This window comes from Panthera tigris, chromosome A1 (genome assembly GCF_018350195.1).
Source record: "Panthera tigris isolate Pti1 chromosome A1, P.tigris_Pti1_mat1.1, whole genome shotgun sequence".
Lineage (NCBI taxonomy): Eukaryota > Metazoa > Chordata > Mammalia > Carnivora > Felidae > Panthera > Panthera tigris.
In genome coordinates, this window is record NC_056660.1 from 197,026,922 (window position 1) to 197,048,989 (window position 22,068).

Here is a 22,068-nt window from a genome sequence, read left to right on the forward strand (position 1 = left end):
AAAAAACTGTATTCTGTTTGTATTCTGCCTGTGTAAAAATGTAAGGTTCTGCTTTTCAAGTTGACAATTTATCCTTCATGGATATTTTTAACAAAACAAACTACCTAATTAAATTCTATCAAGTTTGGCTTATTTAAAACAGGCTCGTAAAGAACAATTTAAGCAAACCGTAAGTGTACTACTTTGTTCTACTTTGTTATTTCTTTAGAAAAGGCAAATGGGAAGATGAGATTTTAAAAGTATTTTCACATTTTATACACATGAATCTTTCTCATAAGTCTGTAACTCTTCTGGGACTCACATACCCAAGAAAAATAAAATGCAAATAAGTTACTGAAAACAAAATTATGTGGAAGGAATACACAACAGTATTCTTTGATGTCAATGCCCACCATCCCGCCAGTGAGAAAACTAAATGTCTCAGGACACAGGCAGGCTAGCTGGTTTCAAATATTGTGGTTTCTGGATGATATCCAGAGACAGACATTAAAGTTGTTTCTACCAATGAATGAACCTTAAGGACTTGGAACTGTGTGGCAGGAGCCAGTCAGTATGACTCTGGGAAAGTGAGAAACCCATCAGTCATTTACTTTACTATTTCAAACTGATAAAGGTACTTTATCCTTCTGATCTGTAAGTGGCTTAACACTAGGAATCATACCTGCAAAGGACCCTGGCTGAAAGAAAGGGAGGTAAAGGGGCAGGAAAAGCCAAGACACATGAAAGAAGAAAGACAGGTAACTTGTAAGTTCTAAATGGAAGGAAGTGGATCAAGGAAACTGCCCAACAACTAAACCCTGCAGGCTCGTGAAAAGCTAAGTAAGTGACACAAGTCTTTGAGAGAAATCCGAGGACACGGTGAGAGACCATTTAACAAGCAGTAGCTGGCAAAACCAGTTTAATACGACTTTGCACTCAAGTTGCTAGAAGCCCTGCTAGAGAAGGCAGAATCAAGAGTACGTGAACGGTAGTTTCTGTGAAGGCTAAATTCCACAGGATGCTCCAGTATCAGGATTAGTCCTGCCATCCAGCCCTCCCCAAAAAGCAGTTACCTTTAGCCTGGAACTACGCATATACACTGTATGGCAGCAGACAGGAAGTAAAATAGGGGATGAGACCAAAGGAAGAAAGGCAGAGGAAACGAAGTACAGACCGAGACTCAAGATGCAGAATTTACAAAGGTATGTTTAGCACCTACCAAGATGGTGGCATTTCTAATTAGGAATCTCAAAGTAGCAAGGTGAGACAGATCTAGGCAACACTGCGATATCCTGTGCCCAATCCACGTTTTGCCCCAGATCCATTCTATAAACAAAGGACAGTTACGGGTCCTCCCCTGAATGTGCATTAATTTACTGTACACATTTGTATCACCATCACAGTGTTAAACTGCTGAATTAATCAAATGAATTCATGCATTTCAACAAAATTTACCAACCACTTATATCTGCAATGAACAATGACAGGAATTATGGAAAATATAAAGATATAAAAACAGTTTCTGACTTTACAGAGCCTATGTTATAAACTGCAGATATCACAGAATCTTTGTATCTAAAAATCCAATCCCAAACTAGATATCCAAGTGCCTAATCAGAAGCACTCCTTGATCTTGTAAATAAAAGGCTGCTAGAGAGCTTTCTTTTTATGCCATAATCGTGCACCTAAGTCCTATTTAAGACCTACTTCTGTTAAAAAAAATAATAATCATAGTAATTTTTTAAAAAACGGGGGAGGGGTGTGGGGATGCCTGGGTGGCTCAGTTGGTTAAGCCTCTGACTTTGGGTCAGGTCATGATCACACAGTTCATGAGTTCGAGCCCCCACACTGGGCTCCGGGCTGACAGCTCAGAGCCTGGAGCCTGCTTCAGGTTCTGTGTCTCCCTCTCTCTGCCTCTCCCCTGCTTGTGCACGCACACACACACTCTCTCTCTAAAATAAGTAAACGTTAAAAAAAAAAAAAGACCTACTTCTTACCATCCCTGCTGCACTCCCTGCACCACCTCACCCAGTTTCAGCAATTTCTAGTTCTTAAACCATGACCAATACTCAGAATAATGCTTAGAGCAGAACAGATACTCAATAGGTGTATTTTTAAAAAAACATTTAATAATAAACATTAAAAGTCTAAGGTAACAGGAGTCCTCCCAAAATCCTTTCCATAATGTAAGCCAAAGGTAACAAATTTGGGGAAACATTTGCCCTTATTATTACGTTGAAATTATTGTGATATAATTTCATCAACTATGTGGATGGAGGATGCACACTATAATCACTGCAAATAAGGTGCCTTTGGAAAAAAAGCACCCTATTTCCCATTTCTCAGGGAAAAAGAGAAGTGGCAGAATTTTCCATTGGCTCTGGGTTGAACATAGGAGAATTTGTTCTAGAGCTGAGGTGTATAAAAAAGGAGCCTGTAGCTGCATGAAGCTATTTGACAAATGAACGTAAGATAAAAATTCAATTTTTCTGTTTCACTAGCCATAGTGGGCACATGGGATAGTACAAACATAAGACATTTCCATCATCACAGGAAGCTGTATTGGAGAAATCTCTGAAGGGTTGAACTAGGACGGAAAGGGCAGGGAACAAGGGCAGGATTCTGGCTCATTGAATAAAACAAGACAAAAAACAAAACCTACCAACTTTCAAAACTGCTCAAACCATCTTCAAAAAGGGAACAGACTAGTTGTGAGGCAGTATTTCTCTCACTCCCCAGACCCACCTAGGGCTCTTTAATGGGAAATATAAATTTGTGTACAAGCATTTCTCTGGCCATCATCGATCAACAGAGTCATTTCTACAATTCTCATTAGTCCCTTTCAGTGACTATTCAATTATAGGACATTTCAAGGAGTCACAGGTGACCCAAGAGACATGTACTCACCAACTAAATGTAAAGTTTGAATTTTGGCTCCTATAGGAATTTTCAGTTTATTTTCAGGAGGAATTGGAAACGCTCCATTACGATTACGAAACTTCCCCAAAATATGAACATGCGGCATATATGTCCATATAGATTCTACCAACTCCAAATGAGAAGTTTCCACACCCTAGAAAATAATGCCAAGCAAGCATAAGAAAGGCTATTAATTTAGCATGAAAAGCGCCTATTTCTGTATCATAATATACTAAGTATGCAATGGGACTTGAATTTTGTTATGGATGAAATCTGGATGTGAGGGAACATGTTCTTTCATTTTCTGATATATTATTTCATCAATCAGTTGATGTCACCAGGTACACTCACCACTAAGTTTGGGCATGCCTGCAAAGCTTCCAGAACTCCTGGAATGCTAAAAGCCTCATGCCCCCGTACCCTTCGCCTCTCAAGGTATCTAGGGTGAAGGCCATATAGCTGTTCGACGTCTGGCATCTTCTTCAATAGTGTGAGAAAACTGGAATCTGTGAAGCCTGAGAAATTCAGAAGTATTTAGAGGCAAGTTCACCTTTCTGTTCATGAACATTTACTAGTCACTTCTAATTTTTATCAAAAGTTAACAAAAGGTGTCATTTTAAAAATTTTGTAAGACTGACACTACAGCTGAACAAATGGTTAAACAGAAAACATATTCCTTAAGCAACAGAAGACATGTGTCAGAAACCCCACTTATCCTGAGTTAATATCTTACAGAGCTAAGGCTTTTTATCACTGCCTTGGTGGTGTTTAAGGCACAGAAATCTTCGACTAGGAACAACACACTTTTAACCTGGATAACTTGCACCTATTACTGGACTGGTGGCTGAGGAAGGACCACCTACCTGATCAGCACCGCCCCCCCCCCCCCCCCCCCCCCCCCCCCCCCCACCAACCCAAAGGTACTCTCTGGTCCAGAGAACCTCTAGGGCTCTGCAGACCACACAACTAAAAAATGAGTAAGATGTGAGGAAGCTCCCAGTTCTAACCTAAATCCCAACAAACCAGGTTCTCTTGGTCTATCCATTTCCTAATAATTACTCTATCCTGTGTTTATCACTCCCTGGACATTTTGGAAAAATGACATTCTGAAAACTGAAAATGAATTGAAATTGAAATGACATTCTGAAAAATGAAAATTTCGTTTCTGAAAAAGACAAATGCAAGTTAGCTAAGAGTATCTAAGTGAACCGAACTGAAAGGATGCTGAGCTCACAGAAAGCTATTTATCTGGGAGGCTGTGTTCCATCCACCAGATGGGAACAGTAAGGCAGATTACTTCCACCACTGCAGGGGATTTGGTATGGTAAGTAGGGAGACAGTTGATACTTCATTATCTGGGATGTTTTGTCTATAATGGAGGTTGTCAGAGAGTCACTTGTCTGCTCACTAATGACAGCTAAAATTATTAATTCTCAAGAACATAAATGAAGCCCCAAATCACTAAGTCTTACATGAGTTGTTCTATTTGCACAGGGCTGGTGCAGATGATTGTGTTAACTTTCGAATCACAAAACTGAAGAGTTAAGAAGAGACCTCAAGGATCACTTGGTCTGATTACAATAACAGCTCTTGCGAAGCAACCTTCACTAACTGAACCAATCAATGTGCTAACCATTCTATATTCTCTCATCTACTCTCACAACCCCCCAAAAAGGTGAATGCCCCACTTATGAATGTAAAAAATGAACTTGAAAGAATTGAAAAGCTACCAAGTGGGAGAGCCAGAATTCAAAACCAGGTGTGACCACTGCCAATGCCCATCCTCTTTTGTCACATACTTACTACACATTGTCTCTCGTTAAAACATCGGTAACGTTCTACCTTTACAGAGATCATGTGACAATCCAAAGAACTCGCATATGTAAACCATAAAAACCATGGTTATCGTTACTACATAGAAAATTGGGGCTTAAATTCTAGGTTTAAACTAATGCCAGGGTGGCATTAGTAAGCAAAGTTAAAGAGATCTTATTCTAGGCTACAGACTGTCTGCTTCAATCCTCTTTTACAGTCACTGCAGGAATGGGAAGCTTTGGGCTCACAGTTATTTATCACAGTCTGAAAGAAACCAGCAAAGATTCTCTTCTAATTTGATAAGGGACAGAGATGTTAATGCGAAGACTGCATCACATGGGACTCTGTTATCTCGCCTGATACAGTACATTAATCCCATCGCCAGAATTCCTGCTGACCTAACCTCTGTTAAAGCAAATCTAACATAAGGAATGACAGTCATTTTCACACTGCCCTCATTTTTTGTCTTTCCTGCTATAACTGATCACTCTTTGGAAAACAGTGAGCTCTTTTCCCTCAGAATGGTTTCTTTGAAGTATTTGAGGACAACTGTGGTTTGCCTCCCTCCTACTGAGCTAAGTTCTAGCCTTGGGTCTTTGCAATGTTCTTCACAAAAAGGTATATGCTGATCACTAGCTCTGGCCAAAGGATAAGAGCTACCAGTTGACTGATGATCTTTTTGAAAGGATACAGCCCCCCAAAGTGTATAATATCCCCGTATTGCAGAGATAGTCTGCCCTATTCTACTTCACTTCTGTCAAGGCTCCCCCACCCCACCCTCATCACATCTTCAAAATATCAAAATTGGGATAATGCTAATAAAATGTGGTTCAACAAGACATTTAAAATTGCTACGTAGCAGTAACAAAAAGGCACTAATAAATGGATTGGTGTTAACTGAAAAGAAGCCTTGACTGGCCCTTAATTTTAATTCTTCCCTTTCAGATGTGCTCTACTTAACTAAAGTCATCAACTTTCTTATCTGGTCTCTACCTGAGGTCTGTTTTGTGGTCAGGCCACTAACTCTGAAATCTTCACCTGTAAGGCGAATTACGCCTTGAGAATCTCTAAGACCTAGCATAGTCTCAAGGGCTAAAGAAATGAAAGCTCCAGAAGTGCAAATTTCTGTGGCCTGCTGGAGCAGCTTTACAAAAACTGATTAATATTTGTTTCACCAGAGGATACCATTAAGGAGTATAGAAAAACTATGAAAACCTGCATCGTAGAACAACAGACATTTTGTCTAATATAATAGACATGTATTGAATTAACAGCTAAATAAGTATTCTCCAATCATATACTTGTGGAACAGGTTGATATAGCTCCCTAAAGAACTAAAGCCTCAAGCAAAACACATTTTATCAACCCAAACCAACCTCAGTAATTTAGATAAGATTCTGCCTCCCTACCTACGAGGTGAGTTAGATTACCTATCTTAAGACAAGTAATGTTTGATGTGAATATTATTAGTTTCTAGTAGGACTCCAAGGTACCTTACAGGCTAAATCCACTTACCACTTGGCATGTATTCCCACCACCGCCCTGCACAGAGATCCACAACCCTCACCACTCTCAGATATAGGGTCACTGCTTCTTTTAGCTTCCTGGAAAGACATTCCATACACATGATATCCTGCAGAGGGAGGTACCTTTGTGAGAGAAAGAAACTCATATTTATCAAGTGGATAAGTACTTCCTCTCACCAACAGGTTACTTTTTTTCCTTCTCCAACCCCTCAAATAAGACTTTAGGAATATTTACAGGGTTTTAAGATTAACATGCACTTAAAGCTTTTCACTAAAAACAGAGGACTCCGCAAATAGTCAAGCATCCAAATAAAGTACTGAGATCCCTCCAAAGGGTGTTTGCTAAAACTTGCCTTTCTCCTTTTAAGTCTTCACAAACCAAGAAAATCTCAAGGAAAAAAAAAAAAAAAAAGAAGAAGAAAAAAGATTTCAGTGCATCTCCAGGCCTCACGATAAGGGAACATGAACAAGATCAGAGAGAACTAATCAATATGAACATGGCCAATGTAAGTTTATAGCTTTTACAGAATCCATTTCCTGTAGTGGCTAAAAAAAATTCCTCTATGCTCCCTCAACACCACCCAGAAACTCTACGATTTTCTCCATCAACAATATGTATACTAAGTTTACAGTATACCATTTTTTTCCTATATCTTTTTACCTTTTAGATCACACTCTGATAAAAGTATTGCATAAGCATTAAATGAGAACACCTCATCTCAACTACAATTTCCTCTTTTCCAACTTCCCCTGCTATCTCTTCCTTCCTGAAACTTTTCAACTAACCTCTACTTTTGTTGTTTTCAGTAATAGCAATATGCATTTTGAAAGATCAAAAAATTTCATCTCTCTCTCTTCCTAAACACCTCTCCATGCACACCTAGACGATGATGATGATTTTTTTTTCTTTTTTTTTTTTTAAGTAAAGTGGCGCCTGGGTGGCTCAGCTGGTTAAGTGTCCAATTCTTGATTTTAGTGCAGGTCATGATCTCGTGGTTCATGGGTTTGAGCCCCATATCGGGCTCTGTGCTGGCCGTGGGGGAACCTGCTTAGGATTCTCTCTCTCTCTCTCTCTCTCTCTCTCTGCCCCTACCCTGCTTGCTCTCTCTCTAAATTAATTAATTAATTAAAAAAATAAAAAAGGTAAAAACAGAGGCTCAATCAGTTTAGCTCCTCTTGGTTTCGGCTCAGGTCATGTAATGGGTTCATGTAATGGAGCCCCAAGCAGGTTCTGCTTGGGATTCTCTCTCTGCCCCTTCCCCCCTTCTCTCTCAAAATCAATAAGTAAAAATTATTGAAAATTTTTAAAAAGGTAAAAACTACCCTTTATTGAGCTCACATTATGTCACAGACACTGTACCGTAGTCACTGTTTCACTTTACAAAGTAGCTTGTTCTTCATTTGCCCTCCCCCAACCTTTTTCTTTCTTTCTCTGCTAGGCTGGGTTCCCTATCACTCTGGCTAGCAGTTGATTTTGGCCAAAGTACATGATAGGCAAAGGCTTTCTGCTATCGCTAGTCGCCTAGTTGAACTCTTCACCCCTTATGAACCTCTCTCAATCGTCCCTTCATTAAATGAGCTTCAAATTCTGAGGCTGAGTATATGTACCGTTTCCTGCTAGAACTCCCACTGGTACAGGAGGTGCTATTTTACAAGTGGGAAAACAAACTCACAAAAGTTAACCTGCAAAAAGTCAACAGCTAGGAAAGAGGAAGGAAGAGCAGGGATGTCAACACAGTTGGGTTTGACTCTAATTCCTAAATATTAAGCTAATTCTAAAAAAAAAAGTCTAAGTGTGTCTGCTGAGTATTTCTCTGCTCCATTTTTTTTTCCACCTCTGGACTCTCCCGCTTCCATTTTAAACTCTTTAAAGAGAATAAAATCAAACCTTATTTTACACACTTACACACACGCGCGCGCACGCACACACACACAAGCATTACAGCTAACTTACAGCCTCCAAAACTCAGATATAAGTAGGATAATTTTCAGAAACAATAGGACTCTACGTTTTATAAACAATGAAAAATACTCAATTTGTTTTCTGAATCAAGTTACACACTAAAGAATTTTTGCCTCAAATCACTGATTGTTATCCAAAGTATATGCCTAGGTAAATATTACAATCCCTTTAAATACAAACAGATCAGTGATCACATGAAGATTACATCATATTTGCCCTCAGGAAAAAAAATGTATTAGAAGAGATGTGACACTTGATTCCATTTCTTCCATTTGAATAGTCTTTTCCAACTGCGAAATGTTATCTGATTCATTCTCAACTTAAAATATGGTCCAATTCTTTTATATGTCCTGCCATTATTCAACAAATATCTAACACATATTCCTAGAAACAATCTTACCTATGCTTTCTTCCAGGATTTTAACAATGTTATTATTTAACACACTGATGCCTTTAGAATTTGTTGTCAGATAAGGGAGAGAAGAACATACTTTCATTACTTTCTTTTGGGTTATGACATCATCACTGAAGAATCGACTCAGCTCTTCCTCACTGATATGAATACCAAGTTTATCATAAACTAGATCTGAATATATATTTGAATCCATATATATACCTATATATATAATGTATATACATATATATATCACCCAACTATCTGTGATTTATTTCTCTAGTACCAAATCTTCAATTATTGTATATTTTAGATTATATATGTACATATGGCAGGGTTAGGCTCTTTTTCTGAAAAAACTTCAGACATCTTTCTGCCAAATGAACTTTAGCATCCTTTTGTTACATTATAAAAATTCTGTTATTCTGGGTTACCTATTCCCAGACAGAAGTGAACTGACAAAACTACAGTGTCACACAACAACAATCTGTGGAAGATAAAGAATAATACAAATTCATGTCAGAAAAGAAAAATAAGGTACCTGTGGTTCCCTACAGTAGTTCTGCTATCATTATTTTAAAACTTCTCGGGGTGCCTGGGTGGCTCAGTCGGTTGAGCAGCCGACTTCAGCTCAAGTCATGATATCAGTTCGTGGGTTTGAGCCCTGCGTCGGGCTCTGTGCTGACAGCTCAGAGCCTGGAGCCTGCTTCCATTCTGTGTCTCCCTCTCTCTCTGCTCCTCCCCTCCCCTGCTTCCACTCTGTCTCTCTCAAAAATAAACATTAAAAAATTAAAAAAAAAACAAAAAACCAAACTTCTTAATTGGCAAATATTCAGTAATTTTTAAAAATTCAAAACATTTCTAAGAACTCCATGTATGGAAACTTCCTGAAGGTAAATAAAACAATGGAAAAGCCAAATGCTTGGAAAACTCCATTGCAGTTTTTAAGGAAAAAAACTGGAAGCAATCCAGATGTCAGACCACAAGGGAGAAGTTAATTATCATGTCATAGTCAATGACTAAGATGCTAATTAGGAAGACCCCGTCGCAATATGAAAAAAGGCAGAACACAACATAATCGCTAATGCTCACTAAGCGCTTATGCTATGCAGTGTGCTGAGTGCTTTAAAAGCATCAGCTCACTGAATGCTTACAGTAACATCTTTATTGATCACTGGTCCGAGGCAAGTAAATCAAAGACTCATGATTCACACTCAGGTCTCCAACTCCAGAGACAAGGTGTCTTAGGGTTGTTTATCTGAATGAACAGTGACTGACAGAAGCAAGCAGGGGAAACTGGAATGACAGGTTTTTGTTTTCACTTCTTTGTTGTTAAAATGCAGTCTGGAAAATAACATACTCAAAAAATCTGTTTTTGAAAAAAACTTTACCACAAAACAACTTTAATGTGTGCACTGCATATAGTAACGATGGGTATTATTTCATGAAACTTTTATTTCAATCACTTACATATATGTGCATAATGAAGAAAATGTTTCTCACTGTGGTTTGTAGTCAAAAAAGTCAGAAACACTGCCTTATGTTGTACACACATGGTACTGTAATAACAAAAGTCAACAAATCAGTCAATAAGAATTCCAAGAAGTCTGGAATGTTAACACAGTCTAGAGAATGGATGTCCAACAGAACTTATCGCAACAAAAGTTATCTCTATCGTTAATGTCTATGCTGTCCTACACAGTAGCTACGAGACACATAGGGCCAATGTAACTGAGGAATTGGAGTTTTAATTTGATTTCATTTAAATTTAAATGCCATATGTAGCTAGTGACTACATAGAGAGTGCAGCTCCAGAATTTGCTCCTACTTATACATTCTAGGTGGGTAAAAATCAACCAAACAAAATCTTACCTAAAAATATGACAAAGCACTTCATGTGAAAGTTGATTCATATAATCCTTTGTTTCATCGGGTATGGTTTCCTCAGGGATTTCATTATTCATGAGACATGTTTTAACACTTTTCTTTCGTGGACCCATTGCTATGTTACCTCCAGTATCAAAGAGCAAATCTTCCCTCTTGGTTACTTGACTGCAAAGCACCTGAAAGCAAGCAGAGAATAGACTAAATAAAGCACACCAAACCCAAACTCAGAAATTATCCCTATAAAACAGACTTTTGTAAAACCACGCTTACTTGAAAAGAGAAAGAAGGGTACCCACAGACCACATTCAAATTAATAAAAACATTACACAAAACCCACAGAACATCTTTTTCTGAAGAGCAGCAGAGAATATAAAAATGCATTATTTAGAACGAGCAAAAATAATTCAAGGAATCAGGATTCTACATTCTATTCTGTACTCTGTTCCTTCCTAGCTAATTCACTCAGTCTCCCCAAGCATCAATTTCTTCCACTTTAAGCTAAGATCATTAAACTAGGTTAACAAAACTCCTTCCAATTACAGAGCTCCCAACCCTAGGACCATCCCTCACACAGAAGGTACAAGAGGACTGTTGGGCTCTAGTCCTGGATCTGCCAAACTACTTCTATGAACTTGAGTCACCTTTTAAATTCTTCATTTTCCCCCCTATAAAGTCAGGGGATTAAACTCCACAAGTAGGTCCCAGAACCCTTCATAAATCTGATAAAAATTACAGACCTTCTGCTCAAAATCTAAACACTGTTTATGTGCAATTTCAGAGAGAGAACAAAACCACCCTTTTCCTCTCCTGTAAACATTAAGGAGCAAGGGTTAATTCACTTTTGTGTCAAATGTATGTTTCACTTGTTTTTAAAATAAGCTTTGGGGTGTGCCTGGGTGGATCAGTCGGTTAAGCGTCAGACTTCGGCTCAGGTCATGATCTCAGTTCGTGGGTTCAAGCCCCACGTTGGGCTCTGCACTGATGGTGTGGAGCCTGCTTTCGATCTTCTGTCTTCCTCTCTCTCTCTGCCCCTGCCCCACGTGAGCTTACACACGTGCTCTCTCTCCCTCTCTTTCAAAATAAATAAAAATTCATAAAACAAAAATAAAATAAACTTTAGTAAAGGAAGAGAGGGGAGGAGGGAGGAAAAGGAGAGGATGGGGTGGGGGGCGGGAGGACAAATTAAAGTCAGATGAGCAAGCACCCAGAGGTTTGTTTTATTTTGCTGACCAGGATAAGAGGGAACCATGTGAAAATAGTGTCCTTTAAATAGCATTATCAATTATCATTGATAAAGTTCTCAAAAATGTCCTGGACTCGAACTCAGAGAACTCTAGATCACAGCCTAACCTTCGTCATGCCACAGTGATGCAAAGAAGTGCAGTTCCAAATCAGTGGATCTCTAGTAACCGCTCCGTTTTGTGCACCACCTTCTCCTTTTCCCTAATTGTAATCCTTTACTATTAAAACTTGCTAAAGTGGACTGCATGCTTCTATTTTCCTACAAGGTAGACTCATTAAAAGCTTAACCTTTTCCTGATGACCTGAGCTTATCAATAGGATTCCGTGATGCCTCTCCTCAGGGACTATGCAAGTCTGTGGGGTTCTTGGGGACCCTTTGCTCTACCAGTAAATGGGAGCAAACTACAAGGCTAAGCGAATCCTCAAGATTTCTTGTGCCTGTGTGTGTTCTGGTCTCTTCCCTCACAGAAAGGTCACCTGGAATTTCTGGCAGTTAGCAGCGTGCTTGCTCCCCTTGCATTATACACACACACACACACACACACACACACACACACACACACCCCTACCTCTAATCCCTAATTTGTTGCCTCTTCAGCCATGGCCTAGGAAACCAGAACAACATGTCTTTACAATTGTGTGGATGAGTATCAACAGGCAACTGGCAGTACAGACCTAAGGGATTCCGCAAAGAGTAGGAGCATGAGCTACCATGCTCTCAATTCATGACATCTCCTTTGCTTTCTCAAAAGCTTATTTGTATGTTGACCGTCCCATTTTGGCTAACAGACCTCTGGAGACAGAAAAGTTTGTACTGAGAACTGCCCACAAAAAAAAAGTTATAAATACACTCGTCTGTTTCTATCACTGCCCAACTTTTCCTATTCACTGCCCCCTCTCCGGCAAAATGAACCTTTCCATCTCACGACAGCGCTGAAACTGCTCTAAGGTTATTTTGATCTCCTCGTCATGAAATCCCACAGGCTCTCTTCCGTGCTCCCCTCACCTGACCCATCTGTAGTACGGGCCAGTGCTGACCACTGTGTCTACGAAAACTTCTCATCATGTGACTACTTCTCCCCAAAGTAATACTCTCTTGATCATCTTTATTCCTGCATGACCACTCCTCAGTCTCCTTTGCCAATTCACCCTAGAATCCTCTTCTCCCAGGGGCAACTGTATCCATTCTTGGGGCTTCCTCTACTACAAATACACTTAAAACAAACAAACAAACAAAAGTATTCTAGTTGCTATCCCTCCTGAGCTCTAACCTTTACTTCCTCTGCTTATGAGAAACCTTCATCTCAGGATCTTGAACATCCTTCAAAAACATTATGCCCAACCTTAACTCTCTCCACAACTACAACCACCCCCCAACCCAAAACATGTTCAGTCACTCACTCTCACACACACACACACACACACACACACACACACACACACACACCTGCTTTCCCTACTCTAGTTTACCAGATGCTCAAATGAGAAACCTTGAAATCAGTCTCAAATACTGCTCTTGCAACCCCGCCTGCGGGCTTTCAGGGCTCTATCAATCCTCACCTGGCCAACTGCAATGGCTTCCTCAATGATCTCCTTGGAGCCTGGAGCAAAGCCTACCACACAGCACGCCCACAGTAAGTAATTTGCTGAATAAATGCTTAACGTATCATACTCCACGTTGAAAGCAGAATGAGCTTTTTAAAACATTCTTCTGATTGCATATTAAGTGGAAAAAGCAAGATGTAGGTTATGCAGAAAGTATGACCTTATTTGCATAAAAGAAAACGGACAAATATGCTTGTGTTTGCACGGGACATTTCTGGAAGGTCCCACAACAAAATAATAACAGTGGTTACCCTTGGGGAGAACAGAGGGTTACAAAAGGAGGAAGAGATTTTTACTTTCCATATTCTTCTCCATTATTTGAAAATTTAATTTGTTTTGTATATTATACCTCTTAAACAACAAAAACAAAAACCCCCAAATCAGCCTGCAAGGAATTCTAGTTTGCATAGGATAAAATATTTCCCATCTAGTCTCACAGCACCTTCCCAGTCTTATCTTTCAATCCTTAGCCCTTGTTCCTCAGGACACTCACTCCAGCCACACCAATGTCCTCAGGGCCCCCAAACATTCATCTTTCATTCCCAATTAGCTATTAACTCTGACTAGCGGTCCTTCCCTCCCCATTTTTTGCCTAAGACACCACTAACCTGCTTTCAAAATCTAGCTTAAAGGTTAAGTCCTTTGTGAAAACTACTCACCTCCTCTTTTGAGCTCCCTGTGACACTCAGCATATGCTTCTCCTATAAAAACTTGTGTGGTATTTTCTTGGCCACGGTTCTGCCAGGAAAAGAACCTCAAATCTCCTACTTCTAGGTGAAGACAAGTCTTTGCTCATAATAAATCCTCAAATATCTGATGTATGAACATCCATCATTCTTTCCATTATTCCAGAGGCATCCAGTAGCTTCAAGGCTGCTAAGAACCATTTCATGGTCCTATGAGCACTCTGTTTGCTATGGCAGCACTCAATGATCTTAGCAACGGGCTTCTAACCCTGACAAAAATGCAGTCCAATTTTAATCCATAGGATTAAACACAAAAGAAACAGCTATCTGCACCTACAAATGCCTCAAGGAGACTATTAACCAGTTTCAACCAACCCAACCATGGATGAATTTCCCAGCTATTATATTTTAGCACATGCTTCACTTTTAAGGATCTGGACAACTCTAACCTTTCATGAATACCTGTTCTTGATTTTCATCCTTTAAGTACAAATCTCTCGTAGCCTTCCTCCCCCTTTTTTTTTCTCTACCAAATCCACACCACTAACAATTTATACCCTCTTCTTATGATTCCACCTTTTGCTGCTCCCTATCATTTTGCAAGCTGTGATTTTGTGGGAATCAGGTTTAGTAGCCCCAGTGCACAACCTGCACTTGAAGTTTTAAACGAAACAGACTGCACCTTAACTTTGAGTTTATAGAAGTTCACTTGTTTAGAACTCAGAAAAAAATACTTACTCACAGGTATGATTTCATACATTATGCAGAGATCAGGTGCCCAGCAAGCCCACAAAAACCTATTTAACTTACAGTATGCGTTAACACTAGCTACTGAAGGGCCTAAATTAGCAGCACTAACAACATTTTAGGTGAAATTATGTACATCATTTTCCATATCGTGCCTAGAGTTGAAGACTTAGTCATGCAGCTACCTACTTGACAGCAGGTGGAGTAGTGACTCCCCTGCCTTAAGCCTCTGGTGGGGGACCCGTGAAGATGAACACTAGGGTAAAAGATAAGATCTCCATCCTACATCCAGGGGCTTAACAGTCAGGACCCACAGCCAGAGGAAAGCCATCAGTCCTCTCCTCCTCCAAGTAGGTGCCCCTAGAAATATCCAGGAGATAAAAAGATTCCTCATTAAAGGACTCATTTATTTTGAGTACTATCACCACTCCAACTCTACAGAGGACAACAAAATTATTTAAACGAAGGTTGGCTTCATCTTCCATTTCAGTGAAATCCCTAGCCAGGCTATGCTGAGAGAAACAGAGGCCTGGTATCCCTGTATGAGAAGAAAACACCATGCAAGACCAGCAAAATCCAAGTGATGATGCTGTCTCTCTTGTAGGTGCACTCTCTCTTCTTAATTGCTTTTCTTTTAGTGGGATGAGGGATAAAAGCAAGTGAGAATAGAAAACTAGACTTCCACGTCTTGGGTTTCCTCCTACCCCTATATCCAACATATCGTCATTTGCCATTTGAGAAACTCAACGAGGTAGGAAAGGTGCAAAGCAGAAGCAGGTTAAACGGAAAAGAGGAAAGGAGGGAAAATCCTATTATCAACAGTAGGTAAAGATGAAGCAATGATGCGGGCCTAGCAGAAGAGTCACAGAGGGTAAGGGAGAGGGAAGTATAAGTAACAGGTGAGTAACCATATGTGAAGAATATATTTTGCAGCACCAGGTGTTATTTCTAGGGTTAGCAAGTTCTGGAGGCTCAGACTTTAAAATGTCATTCTGACAGAAGTACAAAATCCCAGAATGTCAAAGCTGAAGGGGCCCTCAGAGACCACCTGGTCATGCAGCTCTTAACTTTTTGTGGGTCACAAACCCTTCTGGGACTATGGTGAAAGCTGCACATCTTCTCCCCAGGAGGAAAATAAAACATACCCAGACTGGTGCATGATGAATTTCATATGCAATCTCGGGGACTTCACAGACACATCAAAGCTCACCCAGAGGTCCCTACCTAAGACCAGCTCCCTCAATTTTCAGATGGACAAACAGAACCAGGCAAGAGAAGTCAGTGGCCCCAGAATATGTATGAAGTGTCAGGATTCAGGCTGGGATTCGGACTTCCCAGCCGACACTACACCTACATCAAGTCAGGCTCCGTACCTCGGCTGTTTCTCCGCACTCCAGAGCCTGGCCACTGCTCTGAGATGGGCTTCTGGACGCTCTGACAGAAATGCTGCTGACCGAACCCTCCTCCACAAATCAGGGTTTGTGGTCCTTCTAACGTAGGCTCCCACTCAACAGCCCTCTCAGCAGTCCTGGGGATGCTATATTCTGTGGCTGGCTGTTCAGCAGACCTTAGCTACCAGAAGCATCTTTTTCATCCTGGCGGTGCAAGTACATTCCAAGTAGTAAACCCGAGTTGTCTGTGTGTATTCTTTAAGCCAGGGGTCTTGCTGTAATACAATTTCTCTTAGGTCTGCTCTTCTTCCAGCCGGTAGGTTCAAAACTCCTTTCTTCCCAAACAGAACTACACTACCCTCTACTAATTCAGTTCATTCTCTTTGCTCCCAAATTTACCCCTCTCTTTTAATCCTTGACCCTCAAGGCTATCTCCACCTCTTATGGGGAAGCACCAACATTTGCTTGCTTGCAAAATCAAGTTCTTTTCCTTTTAATCCTCTCTTAAGGATTAGAACCTCTGGAGAGATTTTAACACTATTCACAATTCTGACAGTTGCTGGTATCTATAAAAGTCCTGTATCAATCCACTCCTTCACTCCCTAAATGTCACAACTAAAAATCTTCCTATACCTGTACCATCTCGCCAACATCCTCCTCCATCCCTGACTTTACTAATTACTCCTTTCCTCAGATCACACGAGGCCCTCCCGGGTATGTGTTTTATCTCTTATTAACACACTGGACAGGGCAAAGATAAACCAACTTGCCTTACAACTAAACAGAAAACTTAAGAGATCTCTTCTTCTATAAAATTTTCCTAATACTGAACCAATTCTTCATTCTGTATCTAAATAAGAATTCTATGGAGAAACTCCTTTTTAAAAAAAAAAAAAGTTTTTTTAGTTAATTGATTTACTTTGAGAGACAGAGAGCGCGCAAGCAGGGGAGGGGCAGAGAGAGAGAGGGAGAATCCCAAGCAGGTGCTGCACTGTTAGTGCAGAGCCAGATGCAGAGCTCGAACTCAGAAAACTCTGAGATCATAACTTGAGCTGAAACCAAGAATCAGACGCTTAACCAACTGAGCCACCCAGGCGCCCTGAAACTCCTTCTATTCTTGATTGCTGCTATCCATTCATCCATCTATCTCCTCATTCACTTACTACCTACTAAGTGCTAGATGATGACAGAGTTGTTCTTCCCGTGAAACGTAGCCTTAGAATGCAGTCTTAGTCTTCACTGCCCTCACTAAAAATACCTTTCTCCCGTTTAAAACTTCCCAATGTCCTCAACCATCCCATCTGGTCAGGAGCTTTCCTGCCCTTCAGGTTCTAATGCCTTTCTTTATTGGCTTCAGCTTGCTCGTATCAAAACAATCTTGCGCATCACTTAATAGGACCCCATTCCTAACATCATAAACATTCTGTGTCTACTACCTAGGATAGTCTCTCTTGCCTAAAGAAATGCCACACCACACCCACCAAGCTGATCCGAAAACAAACACAAATGGAATTATAGTGTCAAAAGGGTCTAGGAATCATCCAGTCCAACCCTTCATCTTCCAGATAAAGAAAAGTGAGGCCCAGAGATGTAAGCTGGCTTGTCCAAAGACACAAAGTCAGAAAATACCAGTGCTTAAGCAAGGATACAGGTCTTGAACTCCAGCGCAAGACCAATTTTGTTTTTACTATGTCACTTCACCTTACTGAAACCGAATTTTTTTTTCTTTTTTTCCTATGCTATGGCTTAGTATCTTTTCCACTAAAGTGTGTACCTCCAGGCACACATTCATTTAAACAAACACACACGAAAAAGTTATTCTTTGCCCTAAGAGAACATAAGAATCACAGCACTACAAATTTTAAAAGCAGGGAAGGAGCCTTAGGGATCACCTAAACCAGAAATTGTCAGAAGTTAAAGTTAAAAATTAGAAGCGCAGACGTTTCAATCTATAGGACTACACAATGTGTAGCTTTGCATACCCCATTTCTTTCCTCTCCCAGAAAGTCATGGCCTTACAAGAGCCATTATTTTACTCTTCAGTTATGCTCAGAGTATGGGAAAGAGGATTACGAACCAGTAACCTAACCCTACGCTCTCATTTGCCAGATGAGAACTCTCAAGTCAGAAGGAGGAGAGTCAGAAGGAATTTGTCCAAAGTGCCAGCAAGTTAATAGCAGCTTTAAGAGAATAAACGAGGTCTCCCGTTTTTCGCACAGGGGTGTTTTCACACTGCGGGTATAGATGCATAGACCCAAGCCATCAGGACAGAGCTTCCCACTGCACAAGAGCCTTCCTAAGCACCCAGGTGCCCTCGGCCAGTCTGGTGTCTGGAAAGAAACACGGTAGACGTCTCTTATCAGTCAACTCCAGGCTATACAGGAGACAGGGAAGACAAGCTTTTCAGGTCTGTCTCTAAGGAAAGACTCCTTTAAAGGGAGTTGAGAATCTGATTTTCAGAGCTAAGAGAAGCATCAGAGGCAACCAACACCTTCACTTGACAGATAAGCAAACGGTGCTACGGAGAGAGTAATGGGCCTGGGCAAGGTCACACAGTTGAGTCGGTGGACGGGGTAAGACCAGAATTTGAGGCTCCTGATCCTAGGGCTGGCTGCCTCTCAAAGACGTATTCACTGCGTCTTGCTCAGGGACACCCCCTCAGTACGCTGACTACAGGGCTTCCTTAATTTACCGGTTGAAACACTGACAACGTAAAAATCGTAGAATTCATGACACCCGGGGTGGGATGGGGGTCCCATAAGTTGTCCTCCAGGCCAACCCCCCAGTCCGCCCCTATCCTGAGGAAATCGAGACCCAGAGAGAATTTTGTAGGCTAGAATCTTGGGCCAGGTGTGGACAAGGTAAGCAAGCCCCGCAAACAGGGCCTACAAGGCCAAGCACCACAAATCCAATCCCTGCTCTCCGGGACGCTCTAGGCCTGAAAGGGGCCCGAGACCGAGAGACCGGGCGGTCGGGAGCCCGGGAGCCCCTATCCGGCCGCCTCCGTCCCGCCGCCCACACCCCCGGCTCTGCGGTCCGCCGCCGGTCCCCGGGCCCTCTCGACAGCCGCCTCACCTACGCCGGCCCTCCGTCTGTTATTGTGGTTGAGAGGGAGGGAGAAACGCTACAGACACTTCCCGCGGCCCCCACCGCCGCGGCGCTTCCGCTTCCGCCGCCGCTCAGGCATTTCCGGGGGGTTGCCTTCCGGGGCTGGGCCCGCTCCCCTTTTCCATGTTGGGTGTGGGACGCAGGCGTCTAGTCTCGGCAGCCATGTTACGCGTGGCCGTTTGTGAGGGCGCTGGCGTCAGTCCATCTTTACCGGGACGGCGTCGCCGCGCCGGAAGCGCCTAGAGTCTGACGCCGGGGGGCGCGGGGGAGGCCGTCAGGACCCTGTGGTTTGCACGTCGCTCTGCCCGTGCCTGGCGGTCTCTGATAAGCCTTTGGACCTCGTGTTGCCATTTGCAAAACGAGTGCATTCCAATAGAGAATTTTCCAGAATTCGTCTAGCTAAAATTTTTTTTTTTTTTTTTGCCGGCGGGGTAGGGTGGGAGGAGTTGTGGGGGAAAGTTAACGATGTTACTTTTAAATTAGCTTTTCTCTACCTTGGGGACATTGTTTATGCACATAATGAACAGTATTTTACAGTTTCTGAAAGGGTCGCGTATGAGTGTCTCATTAAGAACTGCCTAGCGCTCTCACATCGGGCAGGTATCAGTGTCTTTGTCTAATGGCTGAAAATTACCCTCAGAGAGGTTAATATCACACAAGTGGACTGAAACCCAACTTTTTACCTTCCGGATCCCACGTTCTTGCCTCTGCATGCATGTGACTAAAATGAACTAAAATACCTACATTACAATAGATACAAATAACCTTTCAGGAAAGCTAGTGTGCGTTGAAACCGTAGGAGATGCAGTTTGACCAGACACGGGGCAGACTAGACGATTCTGCTGCAGAAAGCACTGAAGATGGACAAGGTAAACAAACTTGGCACGGGTGGGGGTGGGGGGGGCTTCCTGCTCCTTGCTAGTCTTTTCTTAACACCAAACCTGGTGTCTTCTCTTTCCCTACTACGGTTTGGCATCACAGGTTTCAGCTTGTCTTGGCAGACACAGTTCTTGCTGGGTGCCATTCCATGTGTTAAAACCGTGTGTCCTGATTTAGGGCTCTGGGAAGAAAAAAACAAAACCTCGTTCTATTTGTACACTGTTCATCTTAATCCCGGCTTTCGTATTGCATTCTTCCTGTAAGTGAAAGTAGTTGCTTCCGTCAGTTTCTTTCGTATTTGAACTGAAACACTAACACAAACCGTGGCCTTTTTGGTGTTCTGGATGGTCTAGAAAAACATAGGAATCCTATATGGAAGTGCCTAGCACTGAGCCCGGCATAGATACAAGGGATCCAATAAGGTTTACTTCAGTGCAGATGGGATGACTATTTGAATATATTCCTTCGTTTGGTTAGCATTCTTCCTGTGGCAAAAAGTACCATGGTGGGACTAGAAATACAAATAAGATTATGTCTCCTACTTCAAATTTAGAAAGGAGACAAAAGCATAACTACATAAATGCTGAATAGAGATGTTTTCTGAGTGCTATGAGTGCCTGCTGTGTATAATTAGACATCAAAACTAGTTTAGTGGGGCGCCTGGGTGGCTCAGTCGGTTGTGACCGACTTCCGCTCAGGTCATGATCTCGCAGTTCGTGAGTTCGAGCCCGGCGTCAGGCTGTGTGCTGACCGCTCAGAGCCCGGAGCCTGTTTCTGATTCTGTGTCTCCCTCTCTCTCTGCCCCTTCCCCGCTCATGCTCTGTCTCTCTCTGTCTTCCAAAAATGAATAAACATTAAAAAAAAATTTTTTTTTAAACTAGTTTAAGTTTTAACATGTGAAGGTAGAACATATGCATCCCTTCAGCTCCAAGATTTTTCTGTTCCTTAGTGATACGGGTTTTTATTAGAGTCCTGAGCTAGTGTGCCCTGCTCTCCTACAGTGGCATTTTCAGAGGTGCTCTGACCTCTACAGGGAAATCTGCCCTACACTCAATGGCCCTAAACCACTGAAAGGTTTTTCTTTTTTAATTAAATTTCCAAATGCCTCTACTTCTCATAGTCTCGTAGGTTCTAGCACCAACCTCTCTTCTCCCTTGAAACTTCTTAGGCCCTTAAACAAGGGCCTAGCATTTGTTAGAAGGTTTAACACTTAAGAGGACAAGCCCTGGTTGGGGAGAGGGAACAGGGTTTGTTCAGGGCCACTTCTCATGGCTATGGAGCCTGTGTAACACAACAGCAGGAGGGTACCGTGCACATCGGAGTCATCCACATTACCCTTGGAGTTGAGTAATGTGGTAGAGCTCAGCTACGAATTTAAACAGGATTTTTTGAGAAGCATATCATTTTTTACAACTGTTTCAACTGAGAAGCTGTGTATTCAGTGCTGGTCAGAATGCAGGCTTTACAATTTTAGAAGTTTAGAAAGATCTCGTTCAAGTGTGAGTTCCTCTGCTTACTGGCACAGAGACTCTGAGCCAGTGTTTCAGCTCCCAGCTTCAGGTTTCTCCAGTAGAAATGGACATCGTTATAGTACCTACATAACAAACCACTGCAGAATTTAGTGGTTTAACACAACTTGTTATGATCTGTCATGATTCTGTGGATTGACTGGGCTTGGTTGGACAGTTCTAGCTTGGGGCGTCTTACACTCTTGCAGTCAGACGTTAACTGAAATTGCAGTTAGCTTCAGGCTCAAATGAATGTCACGTTATTGGCAATTCAGGCCAGAAGCCATGTAGGGACTTGCCTAGAGCTCTGCATCAGAGGGCCTGCACATGGTCTCTTTTTCTAGTTTGGGTTTCTCACAACAAAGCCATTGAGCCCTGATAGGGAGCTCTCAGAGACAGAAAATGCAGAGAGTGAGCTG

General features: G+C 41.7%; 1 protein-coding gene across 9 annotated transcripts in view; it reads right to left on the minus strand.

Annotated features, from left to right (window-relative positions):
• FBXO38 (F-box protein 38) overlaps nt 1-19,436 on the minus strand; it is a 56,047-nt gene extending 36,611 nt beyond the window's left edge. For 2 of the 9 annotated variants that reach the window (XM_007093708.3, XM_042994743.1), the window contains exons 1-5: nt 13,990-14,921; nt 10,469-10,659; nt 6,229-6,362; nt 3,250-3,413; nt 2,887-3,052 (exon numbers count right to left, since the gene is read on the minus strand). In XM_007093708.3, coding sequence (XP_007093770.2) covers nt 2,887-3,052; nt 3,250-3,413; nt 6,229-6,362; nt 10,469-10,659; nt 13,990-14,022 — 688 coding nt within the window. In that variant the 5' untranslated portion in view covers nt 14,023-14,921. Of the gene's footprint in view, nt 1-1,198; nt 1,735-2,886; nt 3,053-3,249; nt 3,414-6,228; nt 6,363-10,066; nt 10,156-10,468; nt 10,660-12,294; nt 13,069-13,285; nt 13,610-13,989; nt 14,922-14,952; nt 16,129-19,229 lie in introns of those variants that run through there. The other 7 variants (XM_042994752.1, XM_042994761.1, XM_042994795.1 and 4 more) reach the window with 7 other exon arrangements.
• Between the last annotated feature and the right edge of the window lie 2,632 nt (nt 19,437-22,068).